This window comes from Cryptomeria japonica, unplaced genomic scaffold (genome assembly GCF_030272615.1).
Source record: "Cryptomeria japonica unplaced genomic scaffold, Sugi_1.0 HiC_scaffold_28, whole genome shotgun sequence".
Classification (NCBI taxonomy): domain Eukaryota; kingdom Viridiplantae; phylum Streptophyta; class Pinopsida; order Cupressales; family Cupressaceae; genus Cryptomeria; species Cryptomeria japonica.
Genome location: NW_026728850.1, coordinates 950,070 through 972,630, shown reverse-complemented (window position 1 = coordinate 972,630; position 22,561 = coordinate 950,070). Strand labels below are relative to the sequence as shown.

Sequence of the window (22,561 nt, the reverse complement as noted above, 5' to 3'; positions counted from 1 at the left end):
CAGACAATCTGAGTGTGGCGATGGAAATTCACGAGATACATGATGTGAAGGCGGCTGAAAAAATATATTGCAATCTGTGTGGGGGAGCTTGACACCTTCTGATTATAGTCTTTGAATAAATACTGTAGTATTAATCTAGTGTCTGAACGTTAGGTTTGAAAACAACAACGCGGGAAGAACAAGGGAAGTCAAAGCCTTATATGCCCAATTCTCGTCAACAAGAAGAAGTTCAGGTTGGAAGATTGAAATTCTACTTTGTCTGCTATTGTAGTGCGTGATTGTCTGCTATTGTAGTGCGTGATTTTCTATTTATAAGGTGCTCGTCTTAAACCTTGTATTCATCCTCGAACGCTTTGTCTGGCCGATCATTGTTTGACATCCCAGAAATCAGACACAATTATTTGATTGATTCCTTAATTTCTATCAGTCAATCAATGGCCGTATTTCCATTGCCCCAGCTTGAAGATAATGCTGTATAATTACCCAGTTCCCAAACTAACTCAACGCAGCCTCAGCTATGTGACGTATGGAGAGATATACAAGGTGCCCATAATTGGAATGGTTTGCTTGATCCCATGGTGCCCAATTTGAAAGCTGAAGCTCTCAGATATGGGAATTTGGCACAGCTTTGTTACGACGCATTTGATGGCAAAAGCTACTCCAAAAACTACGGCACATGTTATCACAGTAAAAGAGATCTGTTCAATAAGATGGGCATGTCTGAAAGTGGCTACCAAGTCACTAAATATGTTTACGCCAATACTAATCTGTTAAATCAAGTTTTTGGTGAGAAACCAAAAGACCAAGGTGTTTGGTTGGGTTTTATTGCAGTTTGCACGGATCCAAATGAGATAAGAAGGCTTGGACGACGAGACATAGTGATTGCATGGAGAGGAACTCAGACTGCTGAAGAATGGATAGAAGACCTGAGAGATATTCTTGTACCTACAAGATTATCCTATAGATGCAAGAGGACAGGCAAAAACCAAGAGCATCATTTCGCGGATGGAGTACTAATTGAGAGAGGATTCCTGAGCTGCTATACTTCAACTGTCCGTCACCGTCAAGGCGCTGCAGGAGCCACTGTGAACACCAGCACCAGAGATTTGGTAGTCTCAGAGATAGAACGATTGATTCAAGTTTATGAAAAAGAGATGGACAATTTAAGCATAACATTTACGGGACACAGCTTAGGAGCTGCACTTGCAACCTTGAGCGCTTATGATATCAAACAAATGCTTTGCACCAAGCATAATTTTCATCAAATTCCCGTCACCGTCTTCGCTTTTGCCTCTCCCCGGGTGGGAAATCTTGCGTTTGCTAAACGGGTGGAGGAGATTGGAGTGAAAGTGCTGAGGTTTGTGAACAAGCGTGACGTGGTTCCCAAAGTGCCCGGAGTTTGTATGAACGAGAACGTGGGATGCCTCAGCAAATTGCTGCATTGGCTTCCGTGGACATACTTTCATGTTGGCTTCGAGCTTCCTTTACACAACAATTCTCCATTCATTCAGCACACCCATAATCTTGCCTACTTTCATAATTTAGAGCTTTACTTGCATTTACTGGACGGGTATGTTGGAAGTAAGCAGCCGTTTTCTTGGAGTGGAAGAGATCATGCTCTGGTTAATAAGAGCTGTGATTTATTGCGCGAGAAATATGAAATTCCTCCAAAATGGTGGCAGGAACAGAACAAGGGCCTCGTTAAAGGTCCAGATGGCAAATGGACGCAGCCATCAGAAGAGGAATAATTCATGTCTCACTCAACTCCAGATGACATCAACGTCCAACGTTCTGCGCCGCAATGTCACCACAACTGTGTTGGTTATTGAATTATTCTTTTTATCTGGATGTATATATTTAACATGTTGTCACATTCATTATTGAATTAATTTAACTTCAAAGCTTAACCTTTAGCGTGAAATGAAATCAACTATGCAGGAGTTCATAGCTGTGGATGATACAAATTAGCTTTTGATTGTCATAGAAAACAATCACGTGTCATCAGTAATCTGATAGATAATAAAAGTACGCGTAAATCAGTATTGATTTTAATTATGAACATTGCTATTAAACAAGAGATAATACGCCTCAGCTCTGTTGTAGCCCAAAATACCTTCATACAAAATTTGTAAAAATAGTCAACAAGGGTAAGTTCTCAAATCTTTCTCTAATCCTCAGAATTAGTGACAATATGAATGTTCTAGTGCTATCTAAATCTACCGAGAACTTTAGTTGAGGATTGCATGTATGCATGCCATACTATCTATAATTATGAGATTACCAAATATTTGGTTTCTAGGTATATAGCTCTACACTAGCACATTTTATTGTCGCTCAATTGCACCCATACTTTAAGATTATACAAGTATACATCCAACACATTATAATTCTAAAACAATGATTGTCTAGGGATGTGACAATTATTGTGGAGGCTACTATGGTAATGCCGCAACTTCCCCATGATGGGGAGGCATTGCATTTAATTTATGAGAGCTTGAAGAAGACATAAGGGACTACAAAGAATCAAGTTAGCTTTCTTGATAAGGAACTAAATTGTGATGGTGAAAATATTGAGCTTCCTTCTTTACCAATCAATCTTATCAACTATCAACAAAATATAAAGGATGCATTTTTTATTCTTGATTTCATTTTTTGATTAAATCGTGAATGACAAGTGTATGATTTTAAGTTAGGAGCTTTACATGAGCTCAATACCAAATCCTTGAAATCAATTATGTATAATCCAAGGAAACTATAATACAATATCAAATAGCCAATTTTATTGGACAATAATTTCTTAAGTACTCTTTCTTTCTTATATATTTAATCATTTATTAAAATGCCACTTTTTGCCTAGTATTTTTGCAATCAGCCTACATACGAAATTTCATGGACTTGCTAAAGATGACCATAGATTCGGTTTGGACACATGCAATCTCCAAAATCTACTAATACTTTTTAGTTTTTTGGACTCGTTCCTTAGACAACAACATACAATGATAATATTGCACAATTATGAGTAACCCTTTCGGCTTACCAAATTTCTCATAGATAGATTGTTATCCATAGAATTTTTTCAATAACTTAGCAATATTACTCAATATGTATGGAGTTTTTAAAAAGGAAACGTTCTTTATTTTAGATCCACTTCTATTTGGATGGGAGTACAATAAAAAAAATGGGAAGCAAATCTTGAACCTCCTAAGATTCAAGTTAACGTAATTCAACCTAGAGATCATAGAGGACTTTTGGAAATAGGACCCTAAAAGTTTCAATTCTAGTAGGATAAAAAATTTAAGAACGAATCAGATTTTTATACATAAAAGTTAGCCTAAAATAGAAATAAGCTAGTGTTTGAGTAGCAAACTGTAGGATGTATATAAATAAAACAATGATCTATTCACTATCCTCCTCCCCTTTAAATATTACATACTATAATGTCTATTTTTTGTGCAAAATGAGTATCAAGCTCCACTTGAAGGAAGAACCATAAAAGTAAAGGTTGGACTAAGAAATAAATCATTTACCTTATTGGAAGTACAATTAAAAAATACACAAGATGTATATGAGTATTTTAAAACGTCGCTATTTATAAAACTTATGGGATAGTATCAAACTATCAGAATGCCTCATGGAATTTAGATTTCACCTTTGAAGGACTCATAGAGAGATTCGAACAAATTTGTGAGACACGAGAGCTACTATCCAACAACAACTCAAACTGCGCAAAATTTAGACGAGAACAACGCTCATGAGTAGCGGATTGCACCTAGTATTCAAAAACATTCCTGAAACTAAGCACAATCATACATGAACTGAACATAACGTCCAAAGTGGGTCCAAAGTGAGTGTGAAATTGTATTTGTAAGCAATCGACTACACTACACTATCAAGTGATCCATGCCCATCAATCAATTGGAATTAACTTCCTAGAAGTTGCATTCAAGATTTATGAGTAATATTTCACTTAGCTTTCCTGACCTAATAGATCAAGCAAAAACACCTTGTTTAGATGTACACAATGTCTAGGCCTATGACGTTCAATTAAAAAAACCAACATTAAATGAGTTCCATGCAAATTATGTTTCAAAACTATATATAAAATATGCAATATTCTAATAGCATTAAATCCTCTATTAACAATGAGTATTTGTAGCTACAATTGCTAGATTACATAGATAAATTATTATTGCATATATATTAATTTTTTATAAAAATATCCAAATACACTATAATATACACACTACAAAACACTAATAGAGTAGAAATATTCCTTGCAGCCATATGATGGCATCTCATACCCTATCATATTCTAGACACAGAGACTTACATATGAAGAGAAATAAAACTGCATAAAAAGATTCAATAACTATGTATACCTAGCTCGTGGTAAACCTGTCCACAATCTTCACATTAGCCAAATAGAATTCCTTAACAGCCATATTCTATGATTACATCCTACGGCACTAAAAAATGGAGCCTCGTAGCACCCAAAAACTAATTTAAAAAACACCCAAAAAATAGAGTCATTCAGATGGCAATATAAAAGCATGTAAATGCACTAATCTTCCATTGAGATTGAAGGATAATTGCTTCCCTTTGCCTGACTATAACCTCTCCTACACCTAAACCAAGAATTCATCCTCAATTTCCTCCTTATGAGATAGGATATCAGTAGAAAATATAGTTAGGCAGTCTTATTCTAGACTTGCTTGTAATCCATTAGAGTGACACCTTTCTTTCTAACAAACATACTGAATGATACAACATGAACTAGAAAATATGATGTTTTTTTACTAAATGATACAATATGTTACAAATATGGAGACAAACATATCAAAATAAAGTACTCATGAAATAAGTTCACTAACAACATATATGTTGCTTTCTAATCAACAAAATATCACCAAATACCTCAATATGAAAACTCTTCTATAAAATGCATGCAAAATATTTGTCTTAATGACAATTCTCTAAAATTGGGGAAAATTATAAAAAAAGAGTTGCTACATCTGAGGTGGTATCTTACATAGGTATTAGAGCTAGCGGTCTTGCCAACCTGTTGGGAGACTACCATCTATTAAAGTTTCTTGAGTTGCATGACATTTTGGAAAACATTCAAACTTGGTATATTATTGCATCTAAAGAAAATTAGATTGTGGGTCACTTATCAAAATATTTCAGTGATTTGATGAAGTGTATTCAACCTAGGAAATTATAGAAAGAAAAGTGGAAATTTGGCTCTTAATGATTGGAATAAAGTTGGAGTCTCCAATTTCTAGATAATTTTCTTATCAAGCTGATGTAATTGGAATTATGTTTGTCTAAGGTAGAACAATTATATTGCAGGATGTTGAATTGGTCCAACGGAAGCTTATGGAACATCCTCATGAGGATTAAGACTTGAAGTTGCCTCTTGTCTCAATGAGTTCCTAAGAATTACAATTCATATAACACTATATAATAATGATATAATGATGATGATTTTATAGATTATTATTAAAGAATTTCATGGGTTGTGTGGTACCAGAAGCCACTCTTTTGATAAGAGGGCTCAAAGTTTAAAAGTTATGGATAAGGTGAGATCATTTTTTCATTTTTATTGATCTCAAGTGCAATAATTTAATTATTTGAATGTTCCAATGATTCTTTACCAAAATAAAAAAACATCATGCATAAAATGTTAAGGCATCCATGTTAACTATTTTTTGCTTGATTTCAAATGAAGATGATGATATCTCTAAGAAGTTACAATTTTAATTTTTGGCCATTTTTAGAAAGGAACAAGATGTCTCACATATAGCTCATAGGTTCTCATAAAAATTAGTAGAGTAAAAAATTGAGAAGCTTAAAAACTAGCTGACAAAATAGGAAGTGATTTCTTTTGGTTTACAACATACAAGATCCCACAAAAATAGATAGGAGTAAAAAGAGAAGTGATGTTTCACATGTCAAGAGGCTTGGACACTCAATCACATATGTGGTCCAATTGATAAATAAAATTAAATAGTACATTATAAATTGAAGCTAAGAATATTGCAGACATATTAGCTTGTTGTTATTGAACCGTTCACGAAGTAGGAAAAGAAAGAAAGGGCAAAGGAACTCAAGTAGGTGATTTAAGATCTTGAATAAATCCAAGAAGACTTTAGCTTCAAGTAGAGTCCTAATTTGACATGTTCAAATTTTGGACGTTAGGATGGTTGGTTTGAATTAGAAAGTGGTAATAACTTTTAAGTTTATTGATAGCCCATTGTTTGTTATGAGTGCTAATTTGACTTTCTAAAATCCACTCTTTGAGTTGGATGATGAGGTGACATCTAGTTGTTGATGAAACCAATGGGATGTGGGATTAAGGTGTTGTTTGTGGTCCTATGAGGTGGAGCCAATTGAATTGTCTATTGACCCACCCAAAATCATTGAGTCTTTACTTCTTGTAATGGACTATTATAGATTGAATTATCATGGGTTGACAGTTGAACTTGTCGGTTTATGACAAGAAAGGGAGTACTATTGCACGGTCTATATTTGTTGGGGTGCATACCGTTTTGATTGAATATATAAGTATCATCAAGTGTACTCTTAATGTGGCCCACATAAAATTACTATAGCACAACATCAACATGGTTAATTCACTATTTGGGTTGGTATCTATGCACAAGATGGAATAAGCATATGTCAAGATGTTGTAGAGCTAAAAAGAGATAATACTTGAATAAATTCCACATTATTAAAACTTTCTCACCATGTCAAACCATAAGTAATTTCAATGCCAAATACTAGGTGTGATTCTAATGTATTAATAAAGAACCAAAAATATATATAAATCTCATGCCTCAAACAAAAGCCTTAGACTTATAATATAATCAAGTAACGTATTTAGAACTTCACAAACTCTTGCCAAGGCATTAAAAATATTCCATATGCTCAAATTAAATATTAAATCTTTTTATTCATCATTAGACTTTATGAATCGATTCATTCATATTGAAAGTATATCATTACCAGAGGCAATATAATGCGCATGGAATAAATAGAGAAAAAACCAGTATTAATCTCCAACCTGCAAATTTGTCTCTTAAAAGGACTTCATAAATTTATCAAACTTACTTTCAACCCCCCTATGAAATCTCTAATAAACCATTCAAAATCTGAGATCGTCAATACAATGCAACCGCGAATGCTAATTGAAACTGCTTCAAGAATGAAACTAGGTTTTCATCCAATTCCTCCAAACTTGAGGGTTTCCATACTAGGGCTTCTCAACTAAAATCTAAAATCTTTTCGAGCTATACTAGAGAAAGAATAAACTAAGCATACCCAATAGAGACTCAAAGTGTCTTTTTATAACTCGCCAAGGGAGCTTCTAGAAACCCTTTTAAAATTCTCTTACCTTTTAATATTTGTCTTTTTAAAATGGGAAATAATAAATAGAACCTTTTAATTAAAGTCTTTTTTATAATCTTATTAGATAATTAAATTAAGTTGTTATTAAATTTATGTAATTTTGACAACTTAAATTTTTATTATTTAATTAAATTTAAGGTCCAAATAAAGGGGACATTACACAAATAAATCTTATAGAAGGGATAAGTGTAATGTCCGCATTTTCATGTTATGTAGCTTTGTAGTTGGCTCTAATATTATGGGTGTGTATCGACCATATTAGAGTATTTTTTATGTTACCAACAAGATTGGATGGCCTAAAGGACTTAGAGGGTAGTTTTTGAGGTTATTTTAGACTTTTGGTGTGCTCTCCAATATTCTTGGAGAGAGAATCTATCTATAATAAGTGTCTCGATTATGTTTGGTTATCATCACTCCTATGCAGCCAATTTTAATTTTAATGCATTTAAACCAGTTTTACAACTCGGGTGTAATGTTGACCTATATTTAATTAAATTTATAGAGGTTGTATTGATTTAATTAAAACAATTTAGTGGGCATATTGGTATAATATCTTGTTGGAGAGAGAATGGAAAGTTTTAAAGGTTGGATTTGCCTAACCTTGTACCTAAGGTGCCCAAAATAATTAAATACTTAAATAAAGCACTTTTGGGGGTTATAAGGATTAATTAGTCAATAGGCTACACTTGCAAGAAAGCTTGCACATGGTGAGCTTGACGTTTTTGTCTCACACTCAAAAATTGGTTATTATGTCTTCTTTTTGTTTCTAGACATCTGAAACAACCAACTGTTCCTGTTGATGTTTCAAAGAAGCAATTGTTCTTATCAATGTTTCAAACAAGCAATATTAAAATAATTTTTGGGCAATGTGGGCAAACTGCATAGTATCGGGTGTGAAAACAAACCAACTCACCAGCCTCTCACTTCTCACATCTACTCTCTTTTAAAATGAGACAAATCTTGTCTCGCTAATAGAATCATTGTTCCTCATCTAATCAGCATGAACATAATGCACCCTAGACATGGTTTGTTAGTTGTTTGATCATGAAACATTTTTGAGCTATGTACATGCATTTATGTTCTCAATTACAATCAATCCTTTCAAAAGATATTTGCATTAATGCATTCGTACTACTTTCACCACCTTGATATTATATGAATATTCATTCTATCAACATTTGAAAGAAAGCAGCAACAAGGGTTTAAACAAAGCTAAGAAGAGCGGGAGAAGCAGGCAGTTTGTTGGGAGAAGTGTGATTTTGAAACATTTGAAGTTGACACAGCCCGGGTAGGGGATGGATCTGAGAACGGGCAGGGTGATGCGACACAGGATTCGAGTGGACAATAGGGGAAGGAAGAACCCAGATATTGTGACCTGACTAAAAACATTCAGGAGGACTCGGGTGGTAAGAGTCGGTATGATAACGAGAGACACAGGGTGTATCACTAGGGGAAGGATGAGGAAAAGACAAATCAGGAGACCTCCCCTTCATCATATCTTACACCAAAACCAATAGTTCATCCTCAAATTTCTCCTTATGGGATAGGATATCATTAGAAAATATAGTTAGGCAGTCTGATTCTAGACTTGCTTGTAATCCATTAGAGAGACACCTTTTTTTTTAACAAACATACCGAATGATACAATATGTTAAAAAATGATAATCTTTTTTAGTAGATGGTACAATATGTTACAATTATGGACACAAACATATCAAACTATAGTACTCATGAATGAAATTCATCAAGCAACATATATGTTGCATTGTTTTCAACAAACTATCACCAAATACCTCAATATGAAATCTCTTCCATAGAATGCGTGCAAACTATTTGTCTTAATGATAATTCTCTAAAATTGGGGAAAAATTACAAAAAAATGTTGCTACAACTGATGTGGTTTCCTACACAGCTATTAGAGGTAGTGGTCTTGCCAACCTGTTGGGAGACTAGCATCTATTAAACTTTCTTGAGTTGCATGACATTTTGGAAAACATTTAAACTTGGTAAATTATTGCATCTAAAGAAAATTAGATTGTCAGCCATTTATCAAAATATTTCAATGATTAAATGAAGTGTATTCGGCCTAGGCAATTATAGACAGAAAAGGAAGTGAAAAATTGGCTCTTAATGATTGGAATAGAATTGGAGTTTGTGCAATTTATAGATAATTTTCTTATTAAGCTGCTATAATTGGAATTATGTTTTTCTAAGGTAGAACAGTTATATTGCAGGATGTTGAATTGGTCCAACAGAAGCTTATGGAACATCCTCGTGAGGATTAAAACTTGAAGTTACCTCTTGTCTCAGTAAATTCTTAAGAATTATAGGTCATATAACACTATATAATAATGATTTTATAGATTATTATTAAAATATTTCATGGGTTGGGTGGTACTAAAAGCCCTTCTTTTGATAAGAGGGCTCAAAGTTTAAAATTTATGGACAAGGTGAGATCATTCGTTATTTTTATTGATCTCGAGTGTAATAATTTAATTCTCCGAATGTTCCAATGATTATTTACCAAAATAAAAAAATATCATGCATAAAATGTTAAGGCATCCATGTTAATTATTTTTTGCTTGATTTTAAATGAAGATGATGAATCTCTAAGTGGGTAAAATTTCAAATTTTGGCCATTTTTAGAAAGGAACAAGATGTCTCACATATAGCTTGTGAGTTCTCATAAAAATTAGTAGAGTAGAGAATTGAGAAGCTTAAAAACTAGTTCACTAAAAAGGAAATAATTTATTTTGGTTTACAGGATAGAAGATTCACCAAAAAATAGATAGTAAAAAAAATAGAAGTGATGTTTCACATGTCAAGACGCTTGGACACTCAATCAAATATGTGGTCCAATCAATAAATAAAATTAAATATTACATTATAAATTGAAGCTAAGAATATTGCAGTAGTTGATGAATTTTATTTTGACCAAGGGATTGTTCTAACTTGTGAGCCTAAACTATGTAAAGAGTATGACATTAAGGTGCTGATTTGGAGGACCAATTAGAAAATTCTTTCCAAGATGCTAGTTTTGAGACACATAGTCTGAAGAATTTGTTGAAGGTCGGTGAGGATATAATTGTGGTACCCTTATTCTATTTTGATGACACTCACAAGATCATGGAAGTCCTCTATTTGAAGGACCTAATTTAGAGAAGACATTTGGGGATGGAAGGTAAATTTAATCTTGCAAATTTATGAGTGGTAAAAGAAGCTTTACAGTCCATCAAATATGGTTAGGATTACTTTTAGAGAGATATGAAATCATAAAAATTACTGAAGCTTTTGCTAATTCATTGAAAATTAAATAAGATGAAGTTAATAAGCTCACCTTGGACCTTAAGGATAGTAAGGAGGCCTTGGAGAATACACAAATGATTCCTCTAGAAGCAAAATATTAGCTTGTTGTTACTGAATAGTTCACGGAGTAGGAAAAGAAAGAAAGGGAAAAGGAACTCAAGTAGGTGATTGAAGATCTTGAATAAATCCAAGAAGACTTTAGCTTCAAGTAGAGTCCTAATTTGACATGTTCAAATTTTGGACGTTAGGATGGTTGGTTTGAATTAGAGAGTGGTAATAACTGTTAAGTTTATTGATAGCCCATTGTTTGTTATGAGTGCTAATTTGACTTTCAATAATCTACTCTTTGAGTTGGATGATGAGGTGACTTCTAGTTGTTGATGACACCAATGGGATGTGGGATTAAGGTGTTGTGTGTGGTCCTATGAGGTGGAGACAATTGAGTTGTCTATTGACCCACCCAAGATCATTGAGTCTTTACTTCTTGTAAACGACTATTATAGATTGAATTATCATGGGTTGACAACTGAACTTATCAGTTTACGACAAGAAAGGGAGTACTATTGCACGGTCTATATTTGCTGGGGTGCATACCATTTTGATTGAATATATAAGTATCATCAAGTGTACTCTTAATGTGGCCCACATAAAATTACTATAGCACAACATCAACATGGTGAATTCACTATTTGGGTTGGTATCTATGCACAAGATGTTGTAGAACTAAAAAGAGATAATACTTGAATAAATTCTACACTATTAAAACTTTCTCACCATGTCAAACCATAAGTAATTGAAGATAATAATATTGCAGTAGTTGATGAATTTTATTCTTACCAAGGGATTCTTCTAACTTGTGAGTGTAAACTATGTAAAGAGTATGACATTAAGGTGGCTGATTTGGAGGACCAATTAGAAAATTCTTTTCAAGATGCTCGTTTTGAACACATAGTCTGAAGAATTAGTTGAAGGTCATTGAGGATATAATTGTAGTTTCCTTATTCTATTTTGATGACACTCACAAGATCATGGAAGTCCTCTATTAGAAGGACCTAATTTAGAGAAGACATAGGGAGATGGATGGTAAATTTAATCTTGCAAATTTATGAGTGGTAAAAGAAGCTTTAGGGTCAATCAAATATGGTTGCAATTACTTTTAGATAGAGATGAAATCATAAAAATTACTGAAGTTTTTGCTAATCCATTGAAAGTAAAATAAGATGAAGTTAATAAGATAACCTTGGAGCTTACGGATATTAAGGAGGCCTTGGAGAATACACAAACCATGCTTCTAGAAGCCAAAAATTAGCTTGTTGTTACTGAACAATTCACAAAGTAAGAAAACAAAGAAAGGGCAAAGAAACTCAAGTAGGTGATTAAAGAGCTTGAATAAATCCAAGAAGACTTTAGCTTCAACTAGAGTCCTAATTTGACATGTTCAGATTTTGGACGTTAGGATGGCTAGTCTGAATTAGAAAGTGGTAATAACTTTTCAGTTTATTGATAGCCCATTGTTTGTAATGTGTTCTAATTTGACTTTTAATAATCCACTCTTTTTGTTGGATGATGAGGTGACATTCAATTGTTGATGACACCAATGGGATGTGGGATTAAGGTGTGGTGTGTGCCTATGAGGTGGAACCAATCGAATTGCCTATTGACCCACCCAAGATCATTGAATGTTTACTTCTTGTAATGTACTATTATAGCTTAAATCATCATGGGTTGACAGTTGAACTTGTGGGTTTACCACAAGAAAGGGAGTACTATTGCACAGTCTATATTTGATGGGGTGCATACCATTGTGATTTAATATACAAGCATCATCAAGTGTACTCTTAATGGGGCCCACATAAAATCATTGTAGCACAACATCAACATGGTGAATTCACTATTTGGGTTGGTATCTATGCACAAGATGGAATAAGAATACCTCAAGAAGTTGTAGAACTAAAAAGAGATAATACTTGATTAAATTCCACATTCTTAAAACTTTCTCACCATGTCAAACCATAGGTAATTCCAATGCCAAACATTAGGTGTGATTCTAATGTATTTATAAACCACCAAAAGATTAAAGAAATCTCATGCCTCAAATAAAAGCCTTAGACTTATAATATAATCAAGTCACGTATTTAGAACTTCACAAACTCTTGCCAAGGCATTAACAATATTCCATATGCTCAAATTAAATATTAAAGCGTTTTAGTCATCTTTGGACTTTATGAATCAATTCATTCATATTGAATGTATATCATTACCAAAGGAAATATAATGCTCACAAAATACATAGAGAAAAAAAAAAGTATTAATCACCTACCAGAAAATTTGTCTCTTAAAAGGACTTGATAAATTTATCACACTTATCTACAACCCCACTATGAAATGTCTAACAAACCTTTGAAAATGTGATCAATATAATGCAACCATGGAGCCATGAGAGAGATAGACATAATGACCCATCCTCTAAAAAAAGAAAATAGGGGTTATCATAAAGCTTTCAAGGCTAAAAACATCCACCCCATGGGGATTTGGAAGGATCCCCAAACCCAAAGTGTTGGGTTTTAACCTGGGTACCTAAACCAAGAAAGAAAAACCCAAACAGAAAGTCTAAGGAAAACAGCCATCTCAAACCTCTCCAAGCATCTACTCACAAGAAGATAGGCAAGACTCACCTCCACCTCAATAGGAGTTGGGATTGTTAGGATAACCGGTGAACAAATGAGAGGGGGGGGGTGAATCAATTGTTAACAAATTATAACTTTTAGCCCACAATACAACCTTAAAAAAGTCAAGTACCAATAAAGAACAGACATATGTCGGTAGGAACGGATACTAGTAAACAATACAACTTAACAATTAACCATATAGAGCAAATATGAAAAAATGAGAAATGGAGGGAACAGCAAAAGCAGAGGGAAATTTGAATTCTGGAAATGGAGGGAATAGCGAGGTTGGGTCCTCTGGTTCTACTGCCTCTGCAGCTCAAGGACAAGTGATGGATGATGAGGATGGGAGACCAGATGGGGACCCACGGCATCGAGACCCTCCTTTGGACCGCAAAAAGATGAAAGATTCTCCAAAATCGGGTCCCGAGGGTGTGAAAGCTGACTTAGAAAAGACTACAGAGGTGAAGGCTCTCAAACCCTAGATTATTCTTTTTGCAAATAAACCAACTGGAAAATTGTCCTTCCCCTTTGTGGAAGACATCTCTGATAGATAAACGGGTAGATTAGCTATTGTTGTTCCAAATTTGGTTATTGATCATAGCATTTCTTTAATGGCCTTCTCTCTGTTGGGAAAGTTTGTTGGACCACGACCCAATATTGGGGATGTTAGATCATTTGTTAAGAGAAAATGGAGGCTGAAAGGACAGGTTGATGTTTTAGCCCTGTCAAGGGGTTTTTTTGTTTTTTCCTTTTCTTGTCAGGAAGATATGGAAGCAACATTAAGCGGTGGACCTTGGACGTTTGGTAAATCTTCCCTATCCATGAGAAAATGGTCTCCTAATATGGAACTCAACGATTCCTTCTTTGAATCTGCTCTAATCTGGGTAAGGTTGTCAGGCTTGCCGCTTGAATTATGGGTTGAGGACGTTTTCTCAGGAATAGCGAACTCCTTTGGGGAGCTTGTTGTGATAGATCCAACGACTGCAGCTCGAAAGAGACTGGTTTATGTGCGCATTTGTGTCAATATTTCGCAAAAGATGGATCTTCCTAGCTCTATTGATATAAATTCCAAACTTGGTTTATGGGAATAGACAATAGAGTTTGAGTCCCTCCCCTTTGTGTGCTTTTCCTGTAAGAAAGATGGACACTGGGATAAGGCTTGCCCTAGCAACCCCAAAAAACCTATGAAGGTTAACAATCCCCATAAACACATATGGAAAGAAAAGAATAATATTAAGGTAGATAGTAGAGTGAAAGGAGGAAGTGGAATTCATGGTAACATAAAAGACTTATCAAAAGGTGATAGAAATGCTAACCCTCTTAAGGCTCCCCTTTTGAAGGAAGATAAAAATAATGAAATCAGTGGATTTGAGATCAAATCAGTCAATATTTTTTAGGTCCTACAGACTCAGGAGGATGAGAATGTAATCATTGAAGAGATTCTTGAAGAAGGTGAGATTGAGGATGCAACTGAAGCTCAACATGAGGCCCTTCAATTTTCAGCAATAAAAAGAGATAAACAGAGCCCAAATGATTTGGAAGGACATGAAGTTAATTATGGAAGGAAGAACAAGTTCAGATTGCCTAAGGTTAATCTAAATGCATTACTCCAGAATGTTGGAGTTGACATGCCCACTTCATCCCAGAAAAGAGGAGAACTGTGGAATAACATGCAAGCTGATCTCAGAGATGAACCTGAGGAAGAAATAATAGGGAATGGAAAAAAGAAGGTGGGATGCCCTAATGGGGTGAAAACTAGGACCAGATCCAAGGCAAATATTGGTCTATCCAAATCTCCGCAGGGACATAAATCCATGAAATGGCATAGGGACTAGGAGAGTAAGCAAAACATAGCTGATGGAAGGCAGAAAACTATACAGGAATCCTTCCCCTAGGTTTCCAAATGAAGGTAATCTCATGGAACATTCCAGACCTAAATGGTCTCAATAAACAGGATATATTATGGAATCTCATTAGAGACCATAAGTCGGATATTATCCTTGTGCAAAAAACCAAAATGAGTAAGGAGAAAGTTGAGAATTTAAATTTCTTTAAAAATGGAGGGGTCTGTGGTAGTAGCTCGAATGGGGCCTCTGGTGGGGTGGCTATTTTTGGAACAAGAAAACTATTTTAGGAGATATGATTGATGAATATGATAATATCATATCTATGAAAGTTAAAAGCATCTCTTAAGGAAAGGAATGGGTAGTCACAAATATCTACGCCCCTAATTCCAAAGCTACTAGGAGTAAATTTTGGGATAAAATCCAGCAAAAAAGAAGATCTTTCCCTAAGGACAGTTGGCTGTTGATGGGAGATTTCAATACTCCTTTGCAAGGAACTGAAAAATTTGGAGGAACTCAAGCCCAACTAGATAGCAGATCTGATTTGATGGACTTCATCAATGTCAATGCTCTTATTGATATTGATCTCACTGGAGCTTCTTACACCTGGTCTAATCGCAGGGACAGAGAAGACCTCATTTAGGTAAGGCTTGACAGATCCCTTATTACTTATGATTGGATACTTTCTCATAGATGCTCCTTATCATTTGTCAATAGAATTGGCTCGGATCATTATCCCATTTCCTTTGTTGCTGAGTCCATTAAGAGTAAACAGTGCTTCCCTTTCTGGTTTCAGAAAATGTGGATCTCTCACCCCTCTCTGGAAAAATCCATTGCCAATTGGTGGAATATTGATGTGGATAGAACAGCCATGTACAAAGTTGCTAAAAAACTTAGAAACGTCAAAGATAACATTAAGATCTAGAACAAGAAGGTCTTTGGTGATATTTTTCAATCAAAAAAAAAAGTTGAAGGAGGAATTAGAACATATCTAAAACTCAATACAAAAAGATGGCTGTAAAAAGTATCCCAAGGCTAAGGAAGATGAATATATTATTCAAACTTCACAATATTATTTCTAGGGAGGAAATCTATTGGAGACAGAGATCCAGGGCTATTTGGGTGAAAGTTGGGGATAGAAATACTAATTTTTTCACATGACTTCTATGAAACATAAAGTTGTGAATAGAATTTCCAGATTAATTGCTGAGGACAAAATTATTCTTAAGGAGGATGATATTAGGGATGAAGCTGTTAGTTTCTTTTCTCAACTCCTCACCAGTAGCAAGGAGATTGATTCTGCTAAGCAACAGGATCTGGTTGACATCATCCCCAAGATTATTGATCCTAACCAGAATAAGGCCCTTTTTGTTATCTCCTCTGCTGAGGAAATTAAAAAAATGGTCTTGTCCTTTCAGGGGGATAAGGCTCCGGGATCTGATGACTTCCCCATGTTTTCGCTACTTCAGCAAGAGTTGTTGTCCTTTTCTATTAACAAAGATTTTGATGATGTGTTCCTCTCGAAGAGTAATCCTAGAGGCGACTTCACGGTTGCCTCATCCTATAAAAACACATTTACCCAAATCAGCAACCCAATATGGGGTAAAGTTTGGAATAGAATTCTTATCCCTAAAGTCAACATGTTCTTTTGGCTTGCTACTCACAATAGGATTCTTACTATTGATAACTTGGCCCGAAGAGGTTTTATGTTCCCCAACAGGTGTGAGCTATGTCATAAAGAGGAAGAATTAGTTGATCATCTGTTCATCCATTGCTCCTTCTCTTGGGAAATCTAGAGTAAGTTTTGGGTGAATTGGAAAGTTGATTGGGTTATGCACAACAATCTCAAGGAAATTATTTGGCAATGGATCTTTCCCACCAAATTTCCTCTTATCAAGAACCTTTGGTCCTTAATCCTTCCCATGACTTGTTGGGGCATCTAGAAAGAGAGAAATAACAGAATATTTAGGGAAGCTAAGTGCACTTCTCAAGGGGTCTTTGAAAAAGTTTGCAGGGCTATAAAAGAAAACATAAATATTCCTCACAGGAACAACAAACAATGGTTTTTTGCTGATATGAATGATATTGAAAAAGGCATCCTTATTTAATGGAATTTAATCCACAAAGTCTACAGATATGACAATAAGACAAGGAGAGAAAATATTATTTGGAGATTTCTTTATCATGATTGGGTCAAGGTGAATTTTGATGGAGCTGCTAAAGGCAACCATGGGAAGTCCGGTGGGGGAGGAGTCATCAGAAATGCTCAAGGTGTTTGCATTGCTGCTATTGTTTCTCCTTTTGGAGTCCAAAATAATCATGTGGCTGAAGCTCGAGCTATGCTAAAAAGCCTCCAGCTTGCTCAGGGATTCAATTTTTAAAAAAATTGGTTGGAAGGGGACTCCCTCAATATCATTCAGGCTCTTAAAGGTACTAGTTCTTCCTCTTGGAATATTACTAATACTATTGAAAGTGCTAAAAAGTTATTAAATGACTATGTTAGTATTCTCATAACTCATACTCTAAGGGAAGGCAATAAGGTTGCAGACCTTTTAGCTAATGAAGGGGTCAATTTAGAGGTGGATGCTAAATATATCAGAGAGGCCCAATGTAAAAGGGATGTTAGGGAGCAATTATTATTTGATCACATCAATGGTTCAAGTTAAAATCATGATCACTTTTTGGGGTCCAGAATCCAAAGACAGAGATTGGGGGCAAGCGAACTGTCAGTTAATGATTGTTTTTAGGCATCATTTTTATGATCATTTGTGTGACGGGGATTATAATAATAAGTGTTGGATCTCTGCGGCCATTATTATTTACTTCTTTAAAATCACACATGGTACTCTGTTCTGCGATCCCAGTATTTTGCTCAATAGCCTGTGTTTAAGTCTTGGCCTGCAATTTGTGAGATATACTATTAGAGACTTCAACCTGCTGTTCAACATGAGAGGTAACCTAAACCGGAATGAGTCCTCTAGTTGCGAGAACTGGAAAAGTGAGCAGAAAGTGTGGAGGAGGCTCCATAGACATGGATTCACCAACTATATGGAAAAGCTGCATGGTAGCAGAAAATCAGTGTCTCAAGGCTTTGCTAAGGGTTGGAACAGCAACAGAGTCACTTTGTTTGGGGAGACCTGGAAGATTGATGAGGATTTGGTTGCGGAGGTCACGAGACTTCAAAAGGAGGGCACAAAGTTCTATAGAGACTGAAAGTTTGCTGCTGAAGCGATTAAAAACTTCCCAAAAACTGAGGATGAGAAAGCTCGGCTTGCCAAGCAAGACAATGTTTCTTACTACCTCCCCCAGCAGGTAAAGTCTTTTTGGCAGAAAATGCTAAGGGTTTTTATGGAATTCCTGACTGTTGATGGTAGATTTACTAAAGTCTACAATTATCATTTTGCATTTCTCAATCATTTCTGCCATGGGGTTAAGATTTCTTTGCCCTTTTATTTAGCATCATCCCTGAATGAGAGCTTGGCTGACCATGCCAAAAAGCCCAAATCTTACCCCATAGCCCATTAGAGGCTTATTTTTCTCATTTACGAACACCTAAAGAAAAAAGATAGTGTTAGAAAGGATGATAACCTGGTAACAAATGCGCATATTTCTGAGAGTTGTAATGACTCTGAGTCTGAAGATGATTTGTCGAATGCCCCTACCCATAAAAAAGGGAGAGTTGACATTGATAATGTGGACACAGAGGTGAATGATGGTATGGAGGAACAGGAGAAGGAGGCTGAGATTGAAGTGGAGAGTGAGAAGGAAGAGTATGCTGGAGAAGAGGAGGAAAGGAAAAAAGATGCCAATATTGAAAACCCTGATTCTAACCCTATGGGTTCAGATAGCAGGAATTTTACCCAGAACTCCATGGAGGAATCCAACCCTAAATCCATGAGCTCTAAGCAGGAAAGGGATACGGCGAAAACTATCTTGAATGCCGCTCAAAATTACACGCTAGAGTCTTTCAATTTTTAGAAGTGGGTTATTGAAAATATTACCAGCATTCAGAGCAAACAGAGAGACCTGGAGAATAAGATTCACAATTTGATCAAGTATACTAATTCGGGGAAAAAGAGTGCGGAGGTAGAAACCAGTGAAGTAGAGGATGAAATTGAAATGGAGGACTGGTCGGAAAAAGATCTTATAAAAGGGGATTTGAAACATCTGGAGGATGTGATTAGAATTGTAAAAGAAAAGACTGAGGTGGATAATGAGATCATCATCAATCGAGTTGCTAAAACTGAGAAGGCATTGAAAAACTTCATGAACCACAGTCTTGAGGTCTTGAGAATCTCGTCTCAAAACATGAATGCCTTGGTGGATCACTTACAGAGGAAAAATAAGAATAAGGATTTGGTAATCATTGATGATATACCGACCTCCACCTCTACTCATCAAATCTCCAGGTGAAGGACCAGGCAGACAACCAGTGATATGGAGACAAAGATGAAAGGCATTCAGCTAAAATAGGAGAACAATGATGTAAGAGAAGCCGCTAAGACCATGATGTTGTTGGTTCAGAATGCAAAGAGTCTATTAAAGTTTTTATTTGATATGTAATGTTGGAGTTTGGATGCCAGTTTCTCGTTGGCTCTGTGTTGTCCTTTTATCCTAGCTGTTGGTTTTTTTTGCATCTTTTTTGTCTAGGTCTTGTCTTCTCTAGTTTCTTTCATGCTCATCCTTCATAATGTAAGTGGGTTTCGGGTCCCTTAAAACCTGATTTTCCTTAATCAAAAACAATTAACCATATAATCAATGCAAAGAAACCATACCACATAACACCATGATTTTGGCATGGAAAACCCAGAAAGGGAACAACCATGGTGGTAAACCTACCCACAGTTAGATGATACTTCTGCAAAAAGTATGTGTTACAAGAGGGGCCTGCACTTGCAGGAAGGCACACTGCCTAGAGCATACTTCTCATTACAAAAGAGTCTCACTGACTATAGAGAGGCTACAACCTTCTCAAGATAAATGGACAACAATCCATAGAGTGAACTGTTGGAAATAGCATCTACCATTCCTGATTACAGTCCCGGTTAAGCTCAATGTCGGAGGACTAAATCCTCTTCTGAATCCAATTCGATCACCAATGATCGATCAACTCCTTTGTCTGAATGATATTACAATATTCGCACATTACATTCCTTGATCATGACCTTTTCAATAACCATGATACTTTACAAAGAGTTTCTACCTCTTATTTATACAAACCTTAAGGCCTAAACCAATTAGGTCAGCCACCTAAAGATATTACAATAATATCATTACATAATTCCATTTACAATGATATGCCATGTCGGCTTAAGACCAAAACAATAATAACAAATCCATAAATCATCTCGAATCATCCTGGTAACATGTAGAGTACACGATAGCATGATACCGATCCATAACCTAGATAGGTACTAGACCTATTCTGGGTCCACCATCCCAAAGCAATATCTTCAAGCATTTGAAGCATGATCAAAGAACATCTTCAGCATCCTGAAGTCCATGAAGAAGTTGCACCTACACCAATTATGCATCATGTCACAATTCCTCAATGAAAGCTCTGTCGGTAAAGCCTTAAACTAGTGTTGGTAAGGGTTTACCAAAGTGTATGATAACATCCAATTACCAAGCCAATACCAACTGACCAAAACATGTTCATGGAGCATATAACTCATAAAATCCAATATACTTCACTGATCCAAACATGTCGGAAGTGTCAACAGATAATCTCTTCTTTCGGTAACACTAGATCTTCTATCGGTAACCAAAACTTGTCTGTCGGTAACCATCCATATCAGCTAGTGTTGACATCAATGACAAAATGTACATCAATGCAACACATAATCAATTCATCCATAATGCCAACAATCTCCCCCTTTTGGAATTAATGGCAACACTAGAGGTGAAAAACATCTAAGTACCAAGAGATTCCAAACAAGTCTCACCCTGTGGAAGACAACCAACGATCAATAGCTCTCCCCCAATGAATGATATCTTTGTAAGGTTCGGAATGATTTTTCACATTACTATCACTCCCCCTTTGATATCAATGCCAGAAATCTGACAAAAATATCAAAGCAATGATATAAACCTTTGAATCTCAAAGTTCACTACTCCCCCTGAGTACTAGCACCACTCATTAGTGCCAAAATGAATAATGTCTCTGATAATACATGTCTGACTGATGACAAACTTCATCAATCAAGTCTCTATTGGAGGGGCAGAAACCCCTAACCTGTATCTTAAATATTCAAATGATTCGTTAGACAACGGTTAAGTAAATATGTCTAGCCCCTAACCACTATGGAGAGCATGAAATTCTAGCCCATTTCAAAAAAAATTGCACCCAAAAAGGAGCAAAAATGTGCAAGTTATGGCCATTTGAAGTTGAACTGCAAAATCAAAAAACTCAATGAGAGGGGCCTACAAAATTTTTGAAAAATGATGACGTGGCGCTGACGTCAGCAATTCACTGTGTTAAATTTGACGGCTGTATGACCGTCACAAAAACTTTGCCTCCCCACTGACTGGGCGTCCGTACTATAAGGACTGTTGACTGTGCAGGCCGTACCGTACGGATTTGCTCACTGGGCAGTGTGGGTCAGCTCTACATGGCAGATGACGTGGTGGATGACTGTGCGTACGGGTTTTACCCGCGGGCCAGTGGCGGACGCGGGGCCGCCTGTTTTGGTGGTCGCCGACGGAGGGAGCGGCCGGAGTCGAGGGGCCGATGGAGTCTATGTCCCGGCCGGCGGGATGGGGCTGTGGTTGCCGAAGAGGAGAAGTGGTCCCGACGGCAGCGACGGGGATGGCGGGTATCGGCACAGGCGGTGGCTGGTACAGGCAGGGCCGGAGCGTGGCGAGGATGGGACGGTCAGTGCTGACAGTGATAGATGGGAGGATGAAAGCCGAGGTGGCCGATGAGAGGAATGGGCCGCCACTGAGGACACCGAAGGTGGCGGCGGCACGGGCGATGTGGACCGGTGCTGCAGACCTGCAGGGTATGGCAGGTCACAGGGGGGGTCAAAATAGGCCGACTTTATAACCAAAATTCATGGAAACATCCTTCTAGACGCAATGGCAGGGTCGGATCTGGTCTAGGACGCCTCCAAAAGATGCTGCTCTTCAGATCTGCCTCTTGACATCGCAATAATGCCTCTTCAAGATGAATCAATGAAGCCCCAATGACTCTGATACCATGTGAGATTTTGCCAAGATCAAGAGCTCAATGAAATGTTCAAAATAGAGACACAATATAGGACAAGAATAAACTGTATTCTCATCAATAGAAAATGATCAACAATATCAATTTACATACAATGTAGATGAGCTTGC

The 22,561-nt window shown here is 36.4% G+C and overlaps 1 protein-coding gene across 1 annotated transcript; it reads left to right on the top strand.

The window, feature by feature from the left end:
- Window positions 1–575: 575 nt before the first annotated feature.
- On the top strand, window positions 576–1,748 carry LOC131861608 (phospholipase A1-Igamma1, chloroplastic-like). The gene has a single exon (XM_059214959.1). The coding sequence runs from the start codon at window positions 576–578 to the stop codon at window positions 1,746–1,748; it is 1,173 nt and encodes a 390-aa protein (XP_059070942.1).
- Window positions 1,749–22,561: the final 20,813 nt, after the last annotated feature.

Bases quoted from the DNA above. Each gene is read 5' to 3' on its own strand.
- LOC131861608 (XM_059214959.1), top strand. From the start codon at position 576: ATGGTGCCCAATTTGAAAGCTGAAGCTCTCAGATATGGGAATTTGGCA.